The 18266-nt window shown below is 40.8% G+C and overlaps 1 protein-coding gene across 1 annotated transcript in view; it reads left to right on the forward strand.

Annotated features, from left to right (window-relative positions):
* Positions 1 to 18266, forward strand: part of ARSB (arylsulfatase B) — an 81993-nt gene that overhangs the window by 34030 nt on the left and 29697 nt on the right. Inside the window, exon 5 of the mRNA XM_054397557.1 lies at positions 11147 to 11390. Within this exon, the coding sequence (XP_054253532.1) occupies positions 11147 to 11390 (244 nt within the window). The remainder of the gene's footprint in view (positions 1 to 11146; positions 11391 to 18266) is intronic.

The raw sequence follows: 18266 nt of genomic DNA on the forward strand, positions 1-18266 counted from the left end.
AGTACAGGCTGGGAGGTGATCTGCTGGAGAGCAGCCCTGTGGAGAGGGACCTGGGAGTCCTGGTGGGTAACAGCAATGTGCCCTTGTGGCCAAGAAGGTCAATGGGATCCTGGGGTGTATTAAGAAGAGTGTGTCCAGCAGATCAAGGGAGGTTCTCCTCTCACTCTACTCTGCCCTCGTGAGACCTCATCTTGAGTACTGCATTCAGTTTTGGGCTCCCCAGCTTAGGAGGGACAGGGACTTGCTGGAGAGGGTCCAGTGGAGGGCTACGAGGATGACTGGGGGACTGGAGCACTGCCTTATGAGGGGAGGCTAAGTGACCTGGGGCTTTTTAGTCTGGAAAAGAGAAGACTTAGAGGGGATGTAATAAATGTTTATAAATATCTGAGGGCTGGGTATGAGGAGAGAGGGGACAGGATCTTCTCACTTGCTCCCTGTGATAGGACAAGGAGCAATGGATGTGAGCTGCAGCACAAGAGGTTCCATCTCAACACAAGGGGGAACTTCTTTACTGTAAGGGTCACAGACCACTGGAACAGGCTCCCCAGTGAGGTTGTAGAGTCTCCTTCTCTGGAGACTTTCAAGGCCTGTCTGGATGTGTTCCTCTGTGACCTGAGCTAGATTGTATGGTCCTGCTCTGACAGGGGGGTTGGACTCAATGATTTCTTTGGGTCCCTTCTTTGGAAGGGTTTGCCCTGACATCCTGTGATCCTGTGATTAGATATAAATAAGTGTATGAGAGTGAAAGAATGCAGAAAAAGTCCTATAAAAAATGGAAAACAACTGATTTTTTTCCAGATATTTTAATCAAAACAAAAGAAGTTTTCAGTTCAAAATTTTATTTTTGCTGTGACAATGCATAGTATTTACTCATGATCAACTTTTCCATACTGTAAAAAGTATTCCAAAGGATGGTGTACTGTACATGACTGTTTTGAAGACAGAAGTTGTTTTATCCAGAGAGCTTTATAGCAGCCTATTTAATCAGGATGCATGTCCCACAGATGGACTTACGTAGAGAAACTAATATAAAATGTTGTGGTGTTTTAGATTTGGAAGCACTGCACTTAGTTTGGGAGGACCAGAGTTTAGACCTACTAGTTCTGTTAGTATCAGTTCCAATGAAATTATTCAATGTGGCTTTTATTAAACTTTTTTTTAAGGATACTTTCAGATCCTATCAGAGTCCTACTCCTTGGATACTCAAGGACAACACAAAATTAAGAGAATTATGCTACTCACATGAGTTGTGTAAGTTGGCAGGGAATTACAATATTAGAGATGTGCCTGACTTTTTTACCTAGGGGTTCTTTTGATCAGTTCCTGACCCCCAGAAATATTTATTGCTCTTAAGAGACTGTTCTGTCTGTGACTATGTGGTTGCTTCAGATCTAACCATTGCAGGCTCCCTCCCACATGCAAGAAATGTCAACATGCTTCCACTTCTGTTTAGGATTTTTGCTTTCTCTTCCAAAGCAGGAATAACACCTCTTCCCAAATCAGTGCAGCATATCATTGGTATTTGTGATACAATTACTACATTACACAGATTTCTCTATAATCAACAAAGCTGATGCTAATTCATAGAATCTTTGAAACATATTGGTTGTAAAAGAGATTTAAGATCGGTCATACCAAATAGTTTCCAACTCTACAATGTCTGTTGCTAAACCTGTCCTTTAGCATCACATGTATGCATCTTTTAAATGCATCCAGGGATGGTGGGTGATTCAACCACCTCCCTAACTCTTTCCATGAAGGAATGTCTTTTAATATCCAATCTAAACCTCCCCAGTGCAACTTGAGGCCATTTCCTTTTGTCCTATCACGTGTTACTAGGGAGACGAGACCAACACCCACCTTGCTACAACCTCCTTTCATGTAGTTCTGGAGAGCAGCCTTCTTTTCTCCAGACTAAACAACCTTAGTTCACTCCCCATAAGGCCTCTTCTCCTGACCCTCCTACCAGCTTTGTTGCCCTTTCTCACCAGCTTTGTTGCCCTTTTCTGGACAGGCCCCAGCACCAAAACTGCACAGCTTTGATTGGAACTATCTTTCAAAACCAGCCAAGATACTTCTGTTTCTCTCATTTATTCTGTTGTTAGAATATGGACATTATTCCTGCACGTCTTCTGTGAGTATTGTCCTTGGTGGTGGTAAAGCCTGCTACAAACCATTTCAGCCCATCGTTGTATCAGTGAGAATGTCTCTCCCTACTGTTCTCTTTTAATTGTCACAAATTTCAGCTTGCAGAAGAAAATTCTGTCAGAATGGAAAAGAAGCATCTCAGTAACCCTCTCCTTAAAATAGCATGGAATAATGGGAGTGATAAAATCTTTGTGAGAAAATAAAGGTAGCTAACCACCTATCAAATAAGCCAAACCAAGTGAACAACAAACCTCTTTTTTATCTATGATGCTTCTATTTAAGAAAGCAAACCCCAAACAAACCCAAATAAATTAACTAGGTAATGTATATGTCAAGTACCACAGTTTCTAAGTATAATCATAGTTTTTATGCTTTCTTCCTATCTTTAGGCACAAGAGCTGGTTGTTGTTTTGATTTTTCTAAGGCACATAGTACATTGCCTACTACTGAAGTCCAAATTACATAGATGTAGTTACAAGAATTATTTTTACAGATAGGAAAAATGCTACATTTTCCAGACTATTTCACTATTATTCTTAATGAAAATAATGTTTGGGTTGTCTCCAGGAAAGAGATAATTGAAGTATCATGCTTGGGGGAGGCCTGTTTTTCAGCTGAAGCAGGCTTTAGTAATAAGAAATGTTATAAACCAGGGCCTCTGGCTGCAGGTACCTTGATTCCAGAAGGTTTGCTCTGGAGACCGTCTGCTGAGATTAAGTATCAGAATGAGTCATGGAAAGAAACAGTTGCAAAAATGGATAGTAAATCACTCAGGAAATATTGTTCTGAAGTGGATTTAAAATTTGATAAGAAATGTAAAACCTGAAGCAACAATGATCCTCTTACCTAAGTGAATATTAAGTGTATGTTTTGAAGTACCGGGAGTTTCCATATGGATTTGGAATTTGTTTCATATTTGAGATAATTTGCTAAAATAGCATGAGGACTTAGTAAGGAATAGCTTAATTGGGAGAACCTGAGAATGGCTGTGCTTCCACAGATGAAAGATCCATCTAGCCAAGTATCCCTTTGCTATGTCAGTGCCTGGTAGCATGTGCCTGGGAAGGATTGTTTGGACTCATTGTTTATGCCTTTCGACAATAATATTGCATAGACTCAAATCTCCACCATTGCAGCTGAAGATATTCCAGAGACAGAGGTCATGCCTGTCATGTAAGAACTATGAACTATTTTTTAATCTTTAACTTCTCCACTGGCTTTCTGAGGCTATGCAATGCAAGCAAAAGCATCAGTTGTATACATGCACAGCAGTATTGAAAGGGAGAAGTATCTGAATACACACATGCACACACACACACACACACACACACAGAGCAGGTATCTTGCTGTCTAGATATACCCTTGTAGGTAAGACTGTCTGGAACTCCAGTTACAGTCCTGTGGTGGTTGTTCCTGGCTGCCTTTCTCCCATGTCTATACCTTATAACTTCTTGTTTATTCTCTCCCCTTTGTTATTTAGTGGTGAGCTTAATATTTCATCAATACAGACCTCATGATCTTTCACTGTTATGTATCTTGTTCCTCTTTAACAAATTGTTGATGTTTGAAGCCATAGATAATATTTCATACTGTATAGAATTAGCTGTCTGTAACTTTGAAAAAGGGTATCACTTATATATGAACTGCCAGTGTGTGGTAGTTAGGCCCTGGCTGGGGGTCAGATGCCCACCAAAGCTGCTCTATCACTCCCCTTCTTAGATGGGCAGGGGAGAGGGAAAATATAACAGAAGTCCTGTGGGTCAAGATAGAAGCAATTTACTAGGATGAAAACAAAAGTGAAGGCCACTCACAGAAGCAGGAACAAAAACAAATATTATTCTCTGCTTCCCATCAGCAGATGATGTTTGGTCACTCCCAGGATGCAGGGCTCCAATATGTGTAGTGGTTGCTCCAGAGGACAGATGCCATCAACAAATGCCCTCCCCACTTCCTCCTTTCCCTTAGCTTTTATATCTGAGCTGACGTCATATGGCATGGAAGACCCCTTTGGTCAGTTTGGGTCAGCTGGTCTGGCTGTGTCCTCTCCCAAGATCTTGCTCATCCCTCAGTCTACTGCTGATGGGGGGAAATGCTGGAAAAGCACAGCCTTGGTGCCTGGCTCAGCAGTAGCCAAAACACTGATGTTTTGGCACTGATGCTACAGCACTGCAAAACATGGCACTAGAAAGATGCTCTGAGGAGTATTAACTCCAGTTCAGCCAAACCCAATACAAATTAAGTGATCAAACCAGGAACTACTCTTTTCCCTCCTTCAACACTTTTTTTGATTAATGAATCAAGAAAAAGCCTTCAAAAAGCCTTTGACACCCTTCCCCACAGAATTCTCGTGGACAAACTGGCTGCTTGTGGCTTGGATGAGCACACACTCTGTTGGATAAAGCACTGGCTAGGTGAGAGGGCCCAGAGAGTGGTGGTCAGTGGAGTTAAATCCAGCTGACACCAAGTTAGGTGGGAGTGTTGATCGGCATAAGGGTAGGGAGGCTCTACAGAGGGACTTGGATAGATTGGATCAATGGGCCAACATTAATGGGATGAGCTTCAACAAGGCCAAGTGCCAGGTCCTGCACTTGGGTCACAACAACCCCAAGTAGCGTTACAGGTCTGGGGAAGTGTGGCTGGAAAGCTGTCTGGCAGAAAGGGCCCTGGGGGTTCTAACTGACAAGCAACTGAGTATAAGCAAGCAGTGTGCCCAGGTGGCCAGGAAAGCCAATGGCATCCTGGCTTGTATCAAAAATGCTATGTCCAGCAGGAGTAGGGAGGTCATTGTCCCCTTGTATTCAGCTCTGGTGAGGTCACAGCTGGAGTATTGTGTCCAGTTTTGGGCACTTCAATACAGGAGAGATGTGGAGGTGCTGGAGTGAGTACAGAGGAGGGCAACGAAGCTGGCGAAGGGCATGAGAATAAATCTTGGGAAGGGTGACTGAAGGAGCTGGGGCTGTTCAGTTTGAAGACGAGGAGGCTGAGGGGGGACATCATTGCTCTCTACAACCACCTGAAAGGATGTTGTGGAGAGGCTGATGCTGCTCTCTTCTCACAGGTAATTAGTGATAGAACAAGAGGGAATGGCCTCAAGCTGTGACTGGGTAGGTTTAGACTGGACATTAGGAAAAATTTTTCACAGAAGAGTGAACCACGGGGAGGTGGTTGAGTCACCAACCCTGGATGTGTTTGAAGGTCATTTGGATGTGGTGCTTGGGGATATGGTTTGGGGGTGAAATTTGTAGAGTAGGGTTATCAGTTGGACTTGGTCTTTTCCAACCTGAATGTTTCTGTGATTCTATGAAATTAAGCATGAATTCCTGAGGGACAAGGAAATAGTAGTATTCTAGCAATGTGAAAATGAGAAGTCAAAACAAGTGAGATGAGCCTTGTATGTTGAGTTTTTTCATGTATTTACCAAATAATCTATCAGAAAAGCTATTCCCCACCCTTTTAATACTCATTGCACTGTGTCTGAATGCTGATATCACACACAAGGTTTTACAGGGAATTATCAGTAGTGTAATGTAGTATCATGTAGTATCAGGGAATTATTATGAAGTAAAAGTCTTACAATATGAATGCCTTACATCCAGCTATGGAAAGTAAAGAAAAGCCAAGTATAATAAAGATTTGACTGTAACCCAGTCAACTTGTTGAGTCACTTGGATATTCACAAGTCCATGGGACCTGATGGGATTCATCCTAGGGTGCTGAAAGAGCTGGCAGATGAGCTAGCCAAGCCTCTCTCCATCATTTTCCACCAGTCCTGGCTCACTGGAGAGGTCCCAGAAGACTGGAAACTGGCCAATGTGACACCCATCCACAAGAAGGGATGGACAGAAGAACCTGGGAACTACAGGCCTGTCAGCCTGACCTCAGTGCCAGGGAAAATCATGGAGCAGATTGTCTTGGGGGCAATCACTGCGCACCTGAAGGATGGCCAAGGAATCAGGCTCAGCCAACATGGATTTAGGAAGGGCAGGTCCTGCCTCACCAACCTGATCTCCTTCTATGATCAGGTAACCAGCCTGGTGGACGTAGGAAAGGCTGTGGATGTAGTCTACCTGGACTTCAGCAAGGCCTTTGACACTGTCCCCCACAGCAAACTCCTGGCCAAGCTGTCAGCCTGTGGCTTGGACAGCAGCACTCTGCGCTGGGTTAGGAACTGGCTGGAGGGCCGAGCCCAGAGAGTGGTGGTGAATGGTGCCACATCCAGCTGGCAGCCTGTCACTAGTGGTGTCCCCCAGGGATCAGTGCTGGGCCCCATCCTGTTCAATATCTTTATTGATGATCTGGATGAGGGGATTGAGTCCATCATCAGTAAATTTGCAGATGACACCAAGCTGGGAGCAGGTGTTGATCTCTTAGAAGGTAGAAGGGCTCTGCAGAGGGACCTTGACAGGCTGGACAGATGGGCAGAGTCCAACAGGATGGCATTCAACAAGTCCAAGTGCCGGGTGCTGCACTTTGGCCACAACAACCCCGTGCAGAGCTACAGGCTGGGGTCAGAGTGCCTGGAGAGCAGCCAGGTGGAAAGGGACCTGGGGGTACTGGTTGACAGGTGCCTGAACATGAGCCAGCAGTGTGTCCAGGTGGCCAAGAGAGCCAATGGCATCCTGGCCTGCATCAGGAATAGTGTGGCCAGCAGGAGCAGGGAGATCCTTGTACCCCTGTACACAGCACTGGTTAGGCCACACCTTGAGTACTGTGTCCAGTTCTGGGCCCCTCAGTTTAGGAAAGATGTTGAATTTCTGGAGCATGTCCAGAGAAGGGCAAGGAGGCTGGGGAGAGGCCTTGAGCACAAGCCCTATGAGGAGAGGCTGAGGGAGCTGGGACTGTTTAGCCTGGAGAAGAGGAGGCTCAGGGGGGACCTCACTGCTGTCTACAACTACCTGAAGGGAGATTGTAGCCAGGAGGGGTTTGGTCTCTTCTCCCAGGCAACCAGCACGAGAACAAGAGGACACAGTCTCAAGCTGTGCCAGGGGAGGTTTAGGCTGGAGGTGAGGAGAAAGTTCTTCACAGAGAGAGTGGTTGGCCATTGGAATGTGCTGCCTAGGGAGGTGGTGGAGTCACCATCCCTGGAGGTGTTCAAGAGGGGGTTGGACGTGGCACTTGGTGCCATGGTTTAGATAGTCATGAGGTGTAGGGTGACAGGTTGGACTCGATGATCTTTGAGGTCTCTTCCAACCTTCTTGATTCTATGATTCTATGATTCTAACTTTTCTCCTCTATTATTCAAAAAGAAATCTACCTCTATAATTTCTCTGCTACTTTGTTGCTGATATTCAGGATCAAAAAATAAATTTTCATGTGCTAGTATTAAACTGATATGGACAGGATATAATTTACACACTTAAGATCTGATCCCACAGTATATCCAAACTGTGCTTTAATATAGCATAGATAATACACCTTTGATTCTAAGGCCACTAAAGTTTAAAAGCTTTGAAAGCTCTGTCCCACAAGTATCCCTGACAGGAATTCCTGTTTGCAGTAAGAGTAGAGGGAATTGTTGAAACTACTTTTTTTTGGTTGGTTGATTGATTTTTTTTTTTAATCAGCAACTGCTTAAATTCTCAGATCTCAATGCTCAGCATTGCTGTGTAAGAAAGATTGGTAGCTAGTATTTTGTTGCCTGCATTTCCTCCTGAAGACAATAAAGCTCTTAATTTATTTACTTTTAAACCAAGAGTGCTGGACACACAGGAAGCTAGTTTGGCCACAGAACATTTTAAACTTTTCAAATCATGCTGTTTTTTCAAAGTGCTTCATTCAGCCTTTTAAAGTCATAGAGACATGCACTAGTTTATTCCTTGGTAAAGCAAAAAGAGTCTTTTGTGCACAGGAAAAAGATGTTCCCAGCAGGGTTTCACATTAATGGATGAAATAGAAGAGAGATCATTTTGTTGTGGTTACAGTCAAGTTCCTCTGTAAGGTGTTGGACGTGATATACTTCTTATTTCTTCCCTCAAATTCCTGTGTTTTAGTCAGAAAAAATAATATAGATATGTCAAATTACACTGAATATCAGGTCAGCAACTGCTATTTAAATAACTTTAACCTCATTAAACTACAGAAAAAACGCGCTTGAAAGAATTGCTGTTGTAATGATCTTCCAGGATTGTTACAATACTGTTGAACAAGAATCTGTAGAGCAGTATTAAAAGTAACTTCAAAGAATTACTAATTTTGTTAAAGAATCTGGATTTTATTCTAAGTTTGGAAGCTTGGTCAGAGAGAGTTGAAAAAAGAATTACATAAGCTATCTCTAATTCGTGTAAATACTTCTGAGTAATTGTAGTCACCATGGTTTCTGTAACCATCTCATATGTTGTTCTCACCAAGAACAATAAATTCAGTGTATTTCCAAATTGTTTCAATTACTTTAATTATCTTCAACTCATTTTGTTATGGCTTTCTCCTTCTGTTTGATTTGTGTGACATTACAAATCAGTATGGCTGCCTCAAAATTGAGTCCAAAAGTGGTTCTGAACTACGAGTACAGGTGTTGTCCTGACACTGGAACACAGGTTTCCATTTTGAGTATAACAAACCACTCTGGAAAGCTGAGTACTAATGATGCCGTTGATAGCAACTCTTCTTGTGGTCTGTGAAGTAGTTAGGACTATATTTTTTAAGTCTTTGATTCTGAAAGTTTTGCATGTCTAATGATACTGAGAATAAGTGTCAGAGGTTGTTACTAAAATGTTTCTAAATCACTGGCTTGTAATACAGTACAATCTCTGGCTACTGATAACTTTTCATCGTAGTAATGTGTAAGATTCTGGCAAAAATTAACATATTTGTTAAACGTGCTCAATGGCTTGAAGTCCAGATGGAGAGTAGTGACAAGTGGTGTCCCTCAGGGGTCTGTCTGGGACCTGTGCCCTGTGCTGGTTTTTTTATCAGTGACACAGACAGTGGGATCAAGTGCACCATCAGCAGATGACACCAAGTTGAGTGCTGTTGTCAATATACCAGAGGGACAGGATGTCATCCAGAGGGACCTGGACAAGCTGAAGAGGTGGGCCCACGTGAACCTCATGAGGTTCAATAAGAGCAAGTGCAGGGTTCTGCACCTGGGCTGGAACAATCCTCACTATCAATACAGACTGGGGGATGAGGTGATAGAAAGCAGCCCTGTGGAAAAGGACTTGGGGATGCTGATGGATGAGAAGCTGAACGTGAGCAGGCAGTGTGTGCTTGCTGCCCAGAAGGCAAATCACAACCTGGCTGGCATCAGAAGATGCATTGCCAGCAGATCCAGAGAGGTGATTCTGCCACTTTACTCTGTTGTGGTGAGACCTCACCTGGAGTACTGTGTGCAGGTCTGGAGCCCTCAATATGGGAAGGACATGGACCTGATGAAGGGGGTCCAAAAGAGGGCCATGAAAATGATCAAGGAGTTGGAGCACCTCTGCTACAAGGACAGGCTGAGGGAGCTGGGAGAGTTCAGCATGGAGGAGGCTCCAGGGAGACCTCACAGCAGCCTTCCAGTACCTAAAAGGGGCCTACAAGAAGAATGGAGAGAGACTGTTTACAAAGGCTTGTAGTGACAGGACAAGGGGCAATGGCTTTAAGCTGGAGAATAGTAGTTTTAGATTGGATGTTAGGAAGAGAAGTTCTTACTGTGAGGGTGGTGGAACACTGGAACAGGTTGCCCAGGGAGGTGGTTGAGGCCCCTTTCCTGGAGATATTCAAGGTGAGGTTTGATGAGGCCCTGGGCAGCCTGGTCTGGTTGGGGATGTCCCTGATGACTGCAGGGAGGTTTGACTAGATGGCCTTTGGAGGTCCCTTCTGGCCCAGACCGTTCTATGGTTCTGTGATTCTGTCCTCTGAACATGTGCCGTATTCAGAGAGTGGTGTCACAGAATGACAGGGTTGGAGCAGGCCTCAGGGGATCATCTAGTCCAAGTGGACTGCAAAAGCAGGATCCCCTAGATCAGGTTGCACAAGATCATATCCAGATGGGTTTTGGAAGTCTCCAGAGGAGTAGATTCCAGAAACTCTCTGGACAGCCTGTTCCGAAGTTTTCCCTTATGTATAGGTGGGACTTCCTGTGCTCTAGTGTGTGCCTGTTGCCCCTTGTGCTATCACTAGGCACCATGAAAAGAGACTGGCCCTGTCCTCTTAACACCTGCCCTTTAGATATTTTTAGGCATTGATAAGATCCCCTCTCAGTGTCTCCTCCAGGCTACACAACACCTGGTCTCTCAGGCTTTTCTCATAAGAGAGTGTGGTGGGTTGAAAATTTCCCCCCAACATAAAATTGCCAGACCAGCTCAGTTAGAAAGCAAATGAAGCTATATTTACAAGCAAAACTACAATCTAAATATGGAATGCAATAAATATGTACAAAATAGACAATATTTACAAGTTATAAACAGCACAAGAACCCCCTTGGACAAACAAGGGGGCTAATTCCCCCTCCCTGCTGCCTTTCCTCCCCCCTGTACACCAGACAAGAGGAAGAGCTGAGAGTTGCTGTAGTTACTTAACCATGACAAGAACATATTCAAGGTCAGCAAGGCCAGCAGAAGCACAAGTTAGTATCTGCCAGAGTGAGGAAGCTGAAAAGAGAAAGTTTACAGAACTAACTTTTATGTTTGTTATCTGTCTAATGGGATTATTTAGACCTTATCATGATTTTCCCTTTTGATTTATTTACATTCTATCACTTTCCAGTGGTGATTTATTTACATTCTATCACTTTCCGTTCAAGATCTGTGGAAAATTTTCAAGGTGCAGCCTAAAACTACCACAGAGAGATCCTCCAGTCCCCTAATTATCTTTGTAGCCCTCCATTTATCTCTTAGTTCCCTGTCTTGCTTGAACTGGGAACTCATACTTAGTATGAGCGCTTAACATCACTATGCAAGTACTTGTATGATGTACCCATATTGTGAAAATACTTTTTTTCAAATGGTTGAGCAAATGGGCAGATTGTTTTGTTTCCTTCTTACCAATAATTCTTTTTTAATAACTTGTTTTCCAGATAATGGAGGACAGACTTTGGCAGGTGGGAATAACTGGCCGCTAAGAGGAAGAAAATGGACCCTCTGGGAAGGAGGAGTGAGAGGAGTAGGCTTTGTTGCAAGCCCTCTGCTGAAAAGAAAAGGTGTAGAAAGTCATGAACTCATCCATATTTCTGACTGGCTGCCAACACTGGTGCACCTGGCTGGAGGACATACCAATGGCACTAAGCCTTTAGATGGCTTTGATGTTTGGAAAACTATCAGGTAACTTGCATGTCAAATCACTGAGTCAGCATTCTGGTATGATAAGAATTTAATTAGTCCAGAGAACAGACCTGGAACTGAATGGGGGAATGTTATGTGTTTCTTTCCCTAAATAGAGGGAAGGTGTCAGTGCAGTTAACTTTGCTATCCATAAGCGAGTTATCCAGGTTGCAGACTCATCCTGGTCACAGATGCAAAACCTCCATACAGCTTTAACTCAGTATGTTGAATTTATCAGTGTGGACACAACAATACACAGACATGGCAAACTTTTTCAAGAACGCTCTGTGAGCCACATCTATGTCAACTGATGTTGCAGACCATGGATTATAAGCTAGTAAATATAAGCCAGTCCTGTCCTCTACAGAGCCCAGCTGGGTGTCTCCACAGTATGCACCTGAAACTGGGCATGTATGAAATATATGCAGACATTAAACTCACTGAGCATGAATTCCATTTTGATAGCTTGTTAGTTCACTACAGGACCTGTCAGTCTGACTCACAGTGTAATTGTTTGAATATCATCATATCGTGCTCTCTGCTGCTTCAAAAACCCTCTGAGGATAAGTACAAAAGAGAACTTGGTTTGGTTCATGAGTTAAATCTCATACATTTTTCATCTGGAAAAGAATAATAAGAATGGTACCACAGATGCTGAATACTGGGTGCTCTGGGCACATTTAACTATATGCTTATTACTGGAGCATTGGGCTCAGCAGAGTAAGTAGAAGAGAATGTAAAAGAATAAGTGAAATTGGCATTAACCCTTAAAGGTGATTTTTCACTTGAACACACTACCAGAAGAAACTCTAGTGTTGACACTTTGCCATTCCTTCAATCAAGTCCTTATCTTTCAAAGCTTTTATTTTATTCTAATGATCATATATTCTACTAAGATGGAATACAAAGTCCTTAAAATCTGTTTCTGCAGAATTTTAAGCTTCTGTGATGAGCACTTAACTCCAAAAATTACATGGTGACACTGTTTTAAATTCCCTTGTTTCTTCTTCTGTGCTGCATGTATATAATGTGGCTAAATCCTATTGTATATGGTCTTCAGTTATATTTTAGCAGGTCCTTGAATATAGTTTTAATTTGCATAAGAATCATTTAGGACGGAAAGTTTAATACTGCAAAGCCAAAGTAAAAGGACTAGCAGTTCTATTTCCTACATAGCATGAATTAGTGTTTTGTTTCATTTTATAGTCTTTGTTCTGCTTTTAAAGCAGTCAGACAATATTATATTATGTGGGTTATAACCTTTTGTCCCCCCTTCTCAGGGTCCCCACCCCGGTTTGCAGGAGAAATGCAGCTATTTATGTAGCAGTTACTACATTTTCTGCATATTTATACATGGCACATTGTGGCAAATACTGATCTTTGTGTGTCTTATCATACTAGACTGTGAATTACCAGAGTTTGTTCTTAGACAAGCATGAGCAGGACTGTTGCTTAGGTTAGGGACTGAGATGAGAAATTAAGTGTCAGAGCAGGCAGAGCTGAACCCATCTACCCATCCTTAGTTAGCCCTCTATAGACCTTGAAGTAAGAAGCAACAAGAAAAAAAAAAAAAAACAAAACAGAACCAACCTGCCTTCCCAGTCCGAAAAACCCCACCACCTAAGCCTCATATTTGGAGTTCAGGCTTGTTCTGTTTCTACCTTTAGTAGGATTACCTGTTTTGAAGCTGCTAGCTTGATTTCTTTCTTAGTGCTGCTTCTGAGGAGCTATGAGGTAGTTTTCTGCACTAGCTGGAGTTTGCTCATGGCCTTATGCACAGGAAGCACAACTCTTCCATGTGGAAGAAGACAGGGATGTGTATAACTGAGGCAAGGAACCATTAAGTGCCAAGAAGGAACGAAGATGCCTGTCCAACCAGAGGAAGTAAAATGTTACATATGTTAGTGTTACTGTAAGAAACAGCGTCAGCAAGGAAGCAAATTGTATGTGGGGAAGGATAGGTACAGCTCTGCATCCCCTGCATGCGCCTGGCGCTTGAACCTTTGTGGGGCAACTGAACGTTGACTGGCACTGCTAGGGAATGGATGACCTCCAGTGTTTTCATATGTGACAACGAGAGAGGCTCTGTCCAGAGAGGAAATAACTGACTTTTTGTGAATTGTTAGGCTGCTCTTTGGCTGGCCTTGTAGCCAAAATGTCAAATTTCACATGATTTTTCCCAAGTAATCAGGAGAAATGAGTGCATTACATTTCATGATCATAACTCAAAAGGTCACTTGAATATTGGATAGCAAACAAAGAAGGCACAGTGCCCTTTCAGTGACATCCGATGGAAAGTTAAAGTGTGTTGCTTTTCTTGGACCAGACAGCTCATAATGAGTGAAATTGTAAATTGCTAAATTCTACCTTATTTGAAAAAAAGAAAATTAATAGCCAATCATTGTGTTACATTTGGGTTTTTTTTTTTTCCAGTCAAGTCTAATACAAATAGCTTCATATGCTTCTTGTATTTTCTTTTTCTTTTTGGTGGACTTTAATCTTGAGCCTGTTGTTTCATAGGTTTGTAATCAAAAAGAAAAAGGTCATAAATTTGGAACTTTGATTTAGATGTTCAAAAAAATACATGGGACAATGCAGATACTTGCAGAAATCACCAAAATATTTGATCCATTTCAGTATCTCTATGATATCTGTCTATAAATGATCAGTATTTAAAGGATGTATTCTTAATATTCTATCTTAATTTTTATATTTATAGCTCTTGAAATAAATCTATATAAAATTGAACATAATGATAGAAATCATAGACAAAAATGAACTTTCTTTTGAGGTGGTGGGTAGTCCAAATTAGGAATTACATTAGCGTGACACTGACTAATATTAAGGTCTTGTAGTAAATAGGTGTGCCAAAAGCCATATGTGTGTCCGTCTGTTTATTTCAGACCCACTCCACTTAATGTTGACTTGAACCAGAAAAAAGTTAATGGTTAGGACCAAATGACCTGAAAAGATAAAATTCAAGAGCATATGTTTCTTGTAGACAAAAATATCTCCTTTTGCATTCTTTTTAGCTAGAAATACTTTCTTTCATACAATGCATGAAACTAAGGAAACATGATGTTCTTGATCTCATTGTTTGAACTTCTTAGGTAAAAATTTGCATGCTACTTGAAAGCTCTTTGACATGGACTTTGAACTCAAAAGCTTGTCTGCTATTTCCAAATTGATTTGCTGATCTGCTTTCCAGTGTAGGAAATACTGCTGCAACACTGGAATGAGATACTTAAAACAAGAATGTGATTTTATTTAAAATAGTAATGGAAATAAAGTAGGTTTTACTTTATCTCACAGTCTCACAGACTGACACTCTTACTTACCAAAAGGTATGTGTCTAAGAATTGCCCAGCAGCCAGGCACCAGGGCAGGGGGGTTTCAAGACATCCCTCTTGTAGGCAGGAGCATTGATGCTTGTGACCAAATGTTAGGCCCAGGTTTTGTTGTAATGGTGCAGAGGTCCAGCTATGAAGTCCTTCTAAGATGTTCTCTACTAGGTTTTTTACCACACACACAGGTTCTGGTTATGCCTTTAGCACCTCTGTGAGTCACCAGCTGTCATCACAGTTTTGTCTCCAAATATCCCTGTCCTGTGAAACTGGTCTAAATTTGTTGGGGTCTTGCTGACTTGCTAATCTGGGTGTTGTTAACACCACCCATTATGAGAGCCCTTTCCCTGCTGTGTGTTCATGCTTTTGTCTCCCCATGCAGATCTTCCTATTTCTCCATTCATAGCAATCTTGGCCTTTCTGACACAGTTTTCTACAGTAAAAGATAGGTGGCTGCTAGAAAAATTTTGCATGCAAAATTTTGTACCAAACATCTTTAAAAGAGTAGTCCTTAAACTTTTTTTCCTCCAAATACTTTTGGGATTAACCTTAACTTTCTCTTTGCTATGTCTCTAACTTCTAATAAAAAAATACTTAGGATAATATCACTGTACCAACCCTTTTTTTTTTTTTTTAATATTTGTCAGACCATTCCAATCTCAGGTATAAATCTTCTACATAGATCAAAGCAGATTGCACTTTCCCCACCTCTTAAATTACCGTGGCTAATACTCCAGTATAGCTGGAACTTCTAAAACCATGCACATATTATTTCTGAAAACATGGTGATCATTTCACTAATGTATTTTGTATGAGTAGTAATTGAGAATAGTAAAACCAGTTAAGAGAAAACAATACTAAAATGCAGCTAGTAACAGAATCTAAAACTGTACTGCATGTTTCCAAGCAAGTATCTGAAAAATCATTTGCATGTTTAAGAAACATCTGTTCACCAGATGCTTGGTACGCCATTGAAATCGAGACACTAGGCAAAACAGTTTTCCTTATGTGGAAGTTTGCCCTGGTTGATGTGTTGTTTTCATGTATTTTGGATTTCAGTACTGAATACCTACTATGTATGCACTAAGAAATTTATTTTATTTTTCATGAACAGAAAAATGGGGAACCAAATGGTAAAGCACATGAAGCAGTATGCTCAGATCTGACAGATTCAGGGTAAAATACAGTCAAAATAACTAATATTTCTCCAAAGCTTGTGAGCAAGTGTAAACTTTCAATTTTTACTCATTTATTTTACAGGGCAAATCTCATTTTTGTATTTTTGTAACGTTGGTAATGTCAGAAAGCATAGCATAGAGTATATGAAAAAAGATCAGCTTGAATTCTTGTGTAGCAAATGGTTGCATTCGTTTTAGGAATCAAATAACTATTTGGAAAGAAAATTCATTGTTATGGTATAAATAAATGCTGAAGAGAGAGCGATCTAAATGTGAAAGTAGTGTTTATTTCCAGCATATCTGAAATATTTTGGGAAAGCATGCACAGATATGACCCAGAGACATACAATATATGGCAAGGTTATAGAGGCACAGATTTTGCTGAGTGACACTGAGGATGTTTTTGTGCAAGATGAACTTACTTACCCTGAAAAACCTTGGATTCCTTCCCAAGGACACCTTCTTCCTATTTAACAACAACAACAAAAGTCAAAGATCACATGTAGCTGTTTGTTCACATTACTAAGGAGTAATAGATCTCACTGTATGTTTTAAAAACTTGGCAAAGCAGAAGAAAAAGCAACGTTCTCAGCATAAACTAGCTGATTATAATACCAGTTCTGAAGTTAGTCTGTATGCTTTCATCAAGATGTTCTTAAAGGACTATTTTGGAAAACAGTACCTTTTAACTGATTAATTAGTTAGATATGGTAGAATTAGAACTAGATAAAAGAAAAAGTTCCTTGTTTTTTAGGAGGAGGAGTAACGTAGAACAAATATCCTAAAATTAGAGCATCATGAAGTATCTTTACACTGGAAGCTACTAAAATACAAAGGCCAGATTCCTTATTCTATTGTATTTCTTATTCTAGCTCTGTTAGCTAGACCATATTCCTGATGCAAAATATTCTTGACAGAACATCTGCCAAGCTGAATCTGTTGTTGAGGCTGTCTTTTGAAGGGACTAAGGTCAGCATGGAGCTCTATAAATAGGAAGGAGGACAGAGTTTAGGCACAAGGAAAGGGAACTCTGCTAGAAGTGCAAATTCTGTACTTGTCCCCAGGATGTCATTTCTCTCTTTCTGATGTCCTTTTCTTTCAGCTAGCTGATTTCTTCAATGTGCATGCCACCTTTTTTCTCCTTTGGGTATTTTTTTGTGAATAATATATGCTGATTATAAATCTTCATGTTGTGTGCAACAGAATTACTAGAGTAACACTCAAACTGAAGAAGCAGTTCAGTATCAATTAATAGTGTTACAATCTCACAATTATATATAAATCACATTTTCAAGTTACTCTACTACTATTCTATCCCATAAAACAGCCCTGACTCAGTAGAAATTACAACTTCAGCATGAAAAACTTAAATGAATGCACATATAATCTTTATATTTTGTCTTCTACCAGCTGTGCAAAAACATTCATAGCCATGTTTAGTGTGCAGTATCCATCCTCCAGATTAAAAGCCATAAAGGAAATTACCCTTAATGGTATGACAGCACTACTAGCCTGCTCAAACAGCATGCATACCCTCCATTCTGACTTTCTACCTACTGTGGTACTGTGTGAATATTGCATGCATAAACAGTAGAAACACATAGGAGTGTTACTTTTTTTCTCTATTTGACCCGAGTGGAAGATAGATTACTTAGCGTAACTCTGGTAGTTTTTTTTAATTTTTAAAAGGGTAATGAAAGGTGTAGATAGAATCTGCAAAACAAGAGTATCTCCCCAAGCAGTTACCCCAGAGTCATTGATACACTATAAATTAGCATCCTAGTTTAACTTGTGCTGATTCACATTACTGCTACATATGAATAGATGGCGAAAGGTACATTTGACCACAGCTGTAAATGAAACACCTAGAGACAGTAAAAGTCTATTAATCTAATCCAAAATTTGTTTGAACAGGGCCAGGCCTTCCTTAGTTAAAAGTGTGAGTACTATAGATATTAAGGTGGTGGTGGGAAAGTCTACCTTCCACACACATTTTGAGAAAAACATTTTTGTGGCAGTTTTTATACACTGAATTGCTAGCACTGTAAGTTAATTACTGTAATTCCTTCATATTGATGCAAGGCTATGTTATCCAAACACATTTAATCTTTCATCCAATCCTCTTTGTTAATTTTGTGTTTATTTGCAGTGCATCCAGAAATGGTTTGAGAAATGGAATAGAAAAATATTAATTTTAATTCAGTTCAACTGAATTTTAAAATTACTGATAAATATTGTTTAATTATATATTCTACATATTAAAACGATAGTAATTTTTTGTATTTCCACTCCATTTTATATTACTTCTTAATGTCAAGTTGTTTAGGGACCCTAGTTGAATTTTTAAGTCTTAA

The sequence above is a fragment of the Indicator indicator genome, chromosome Z (assembly GCF_027791375.1).
Source record: "Indicator indicator isolate 239-I01 chromosome Z, UM_Iind_1.1, whole genome shotgun sequence".
NCBI classification, from domain to species: domain Eukaryota; kingdom Metazoa; phylum Chordata; class Aves; order Piciformes; family Indicatoridae; genus Indicator; species Indicator indicator.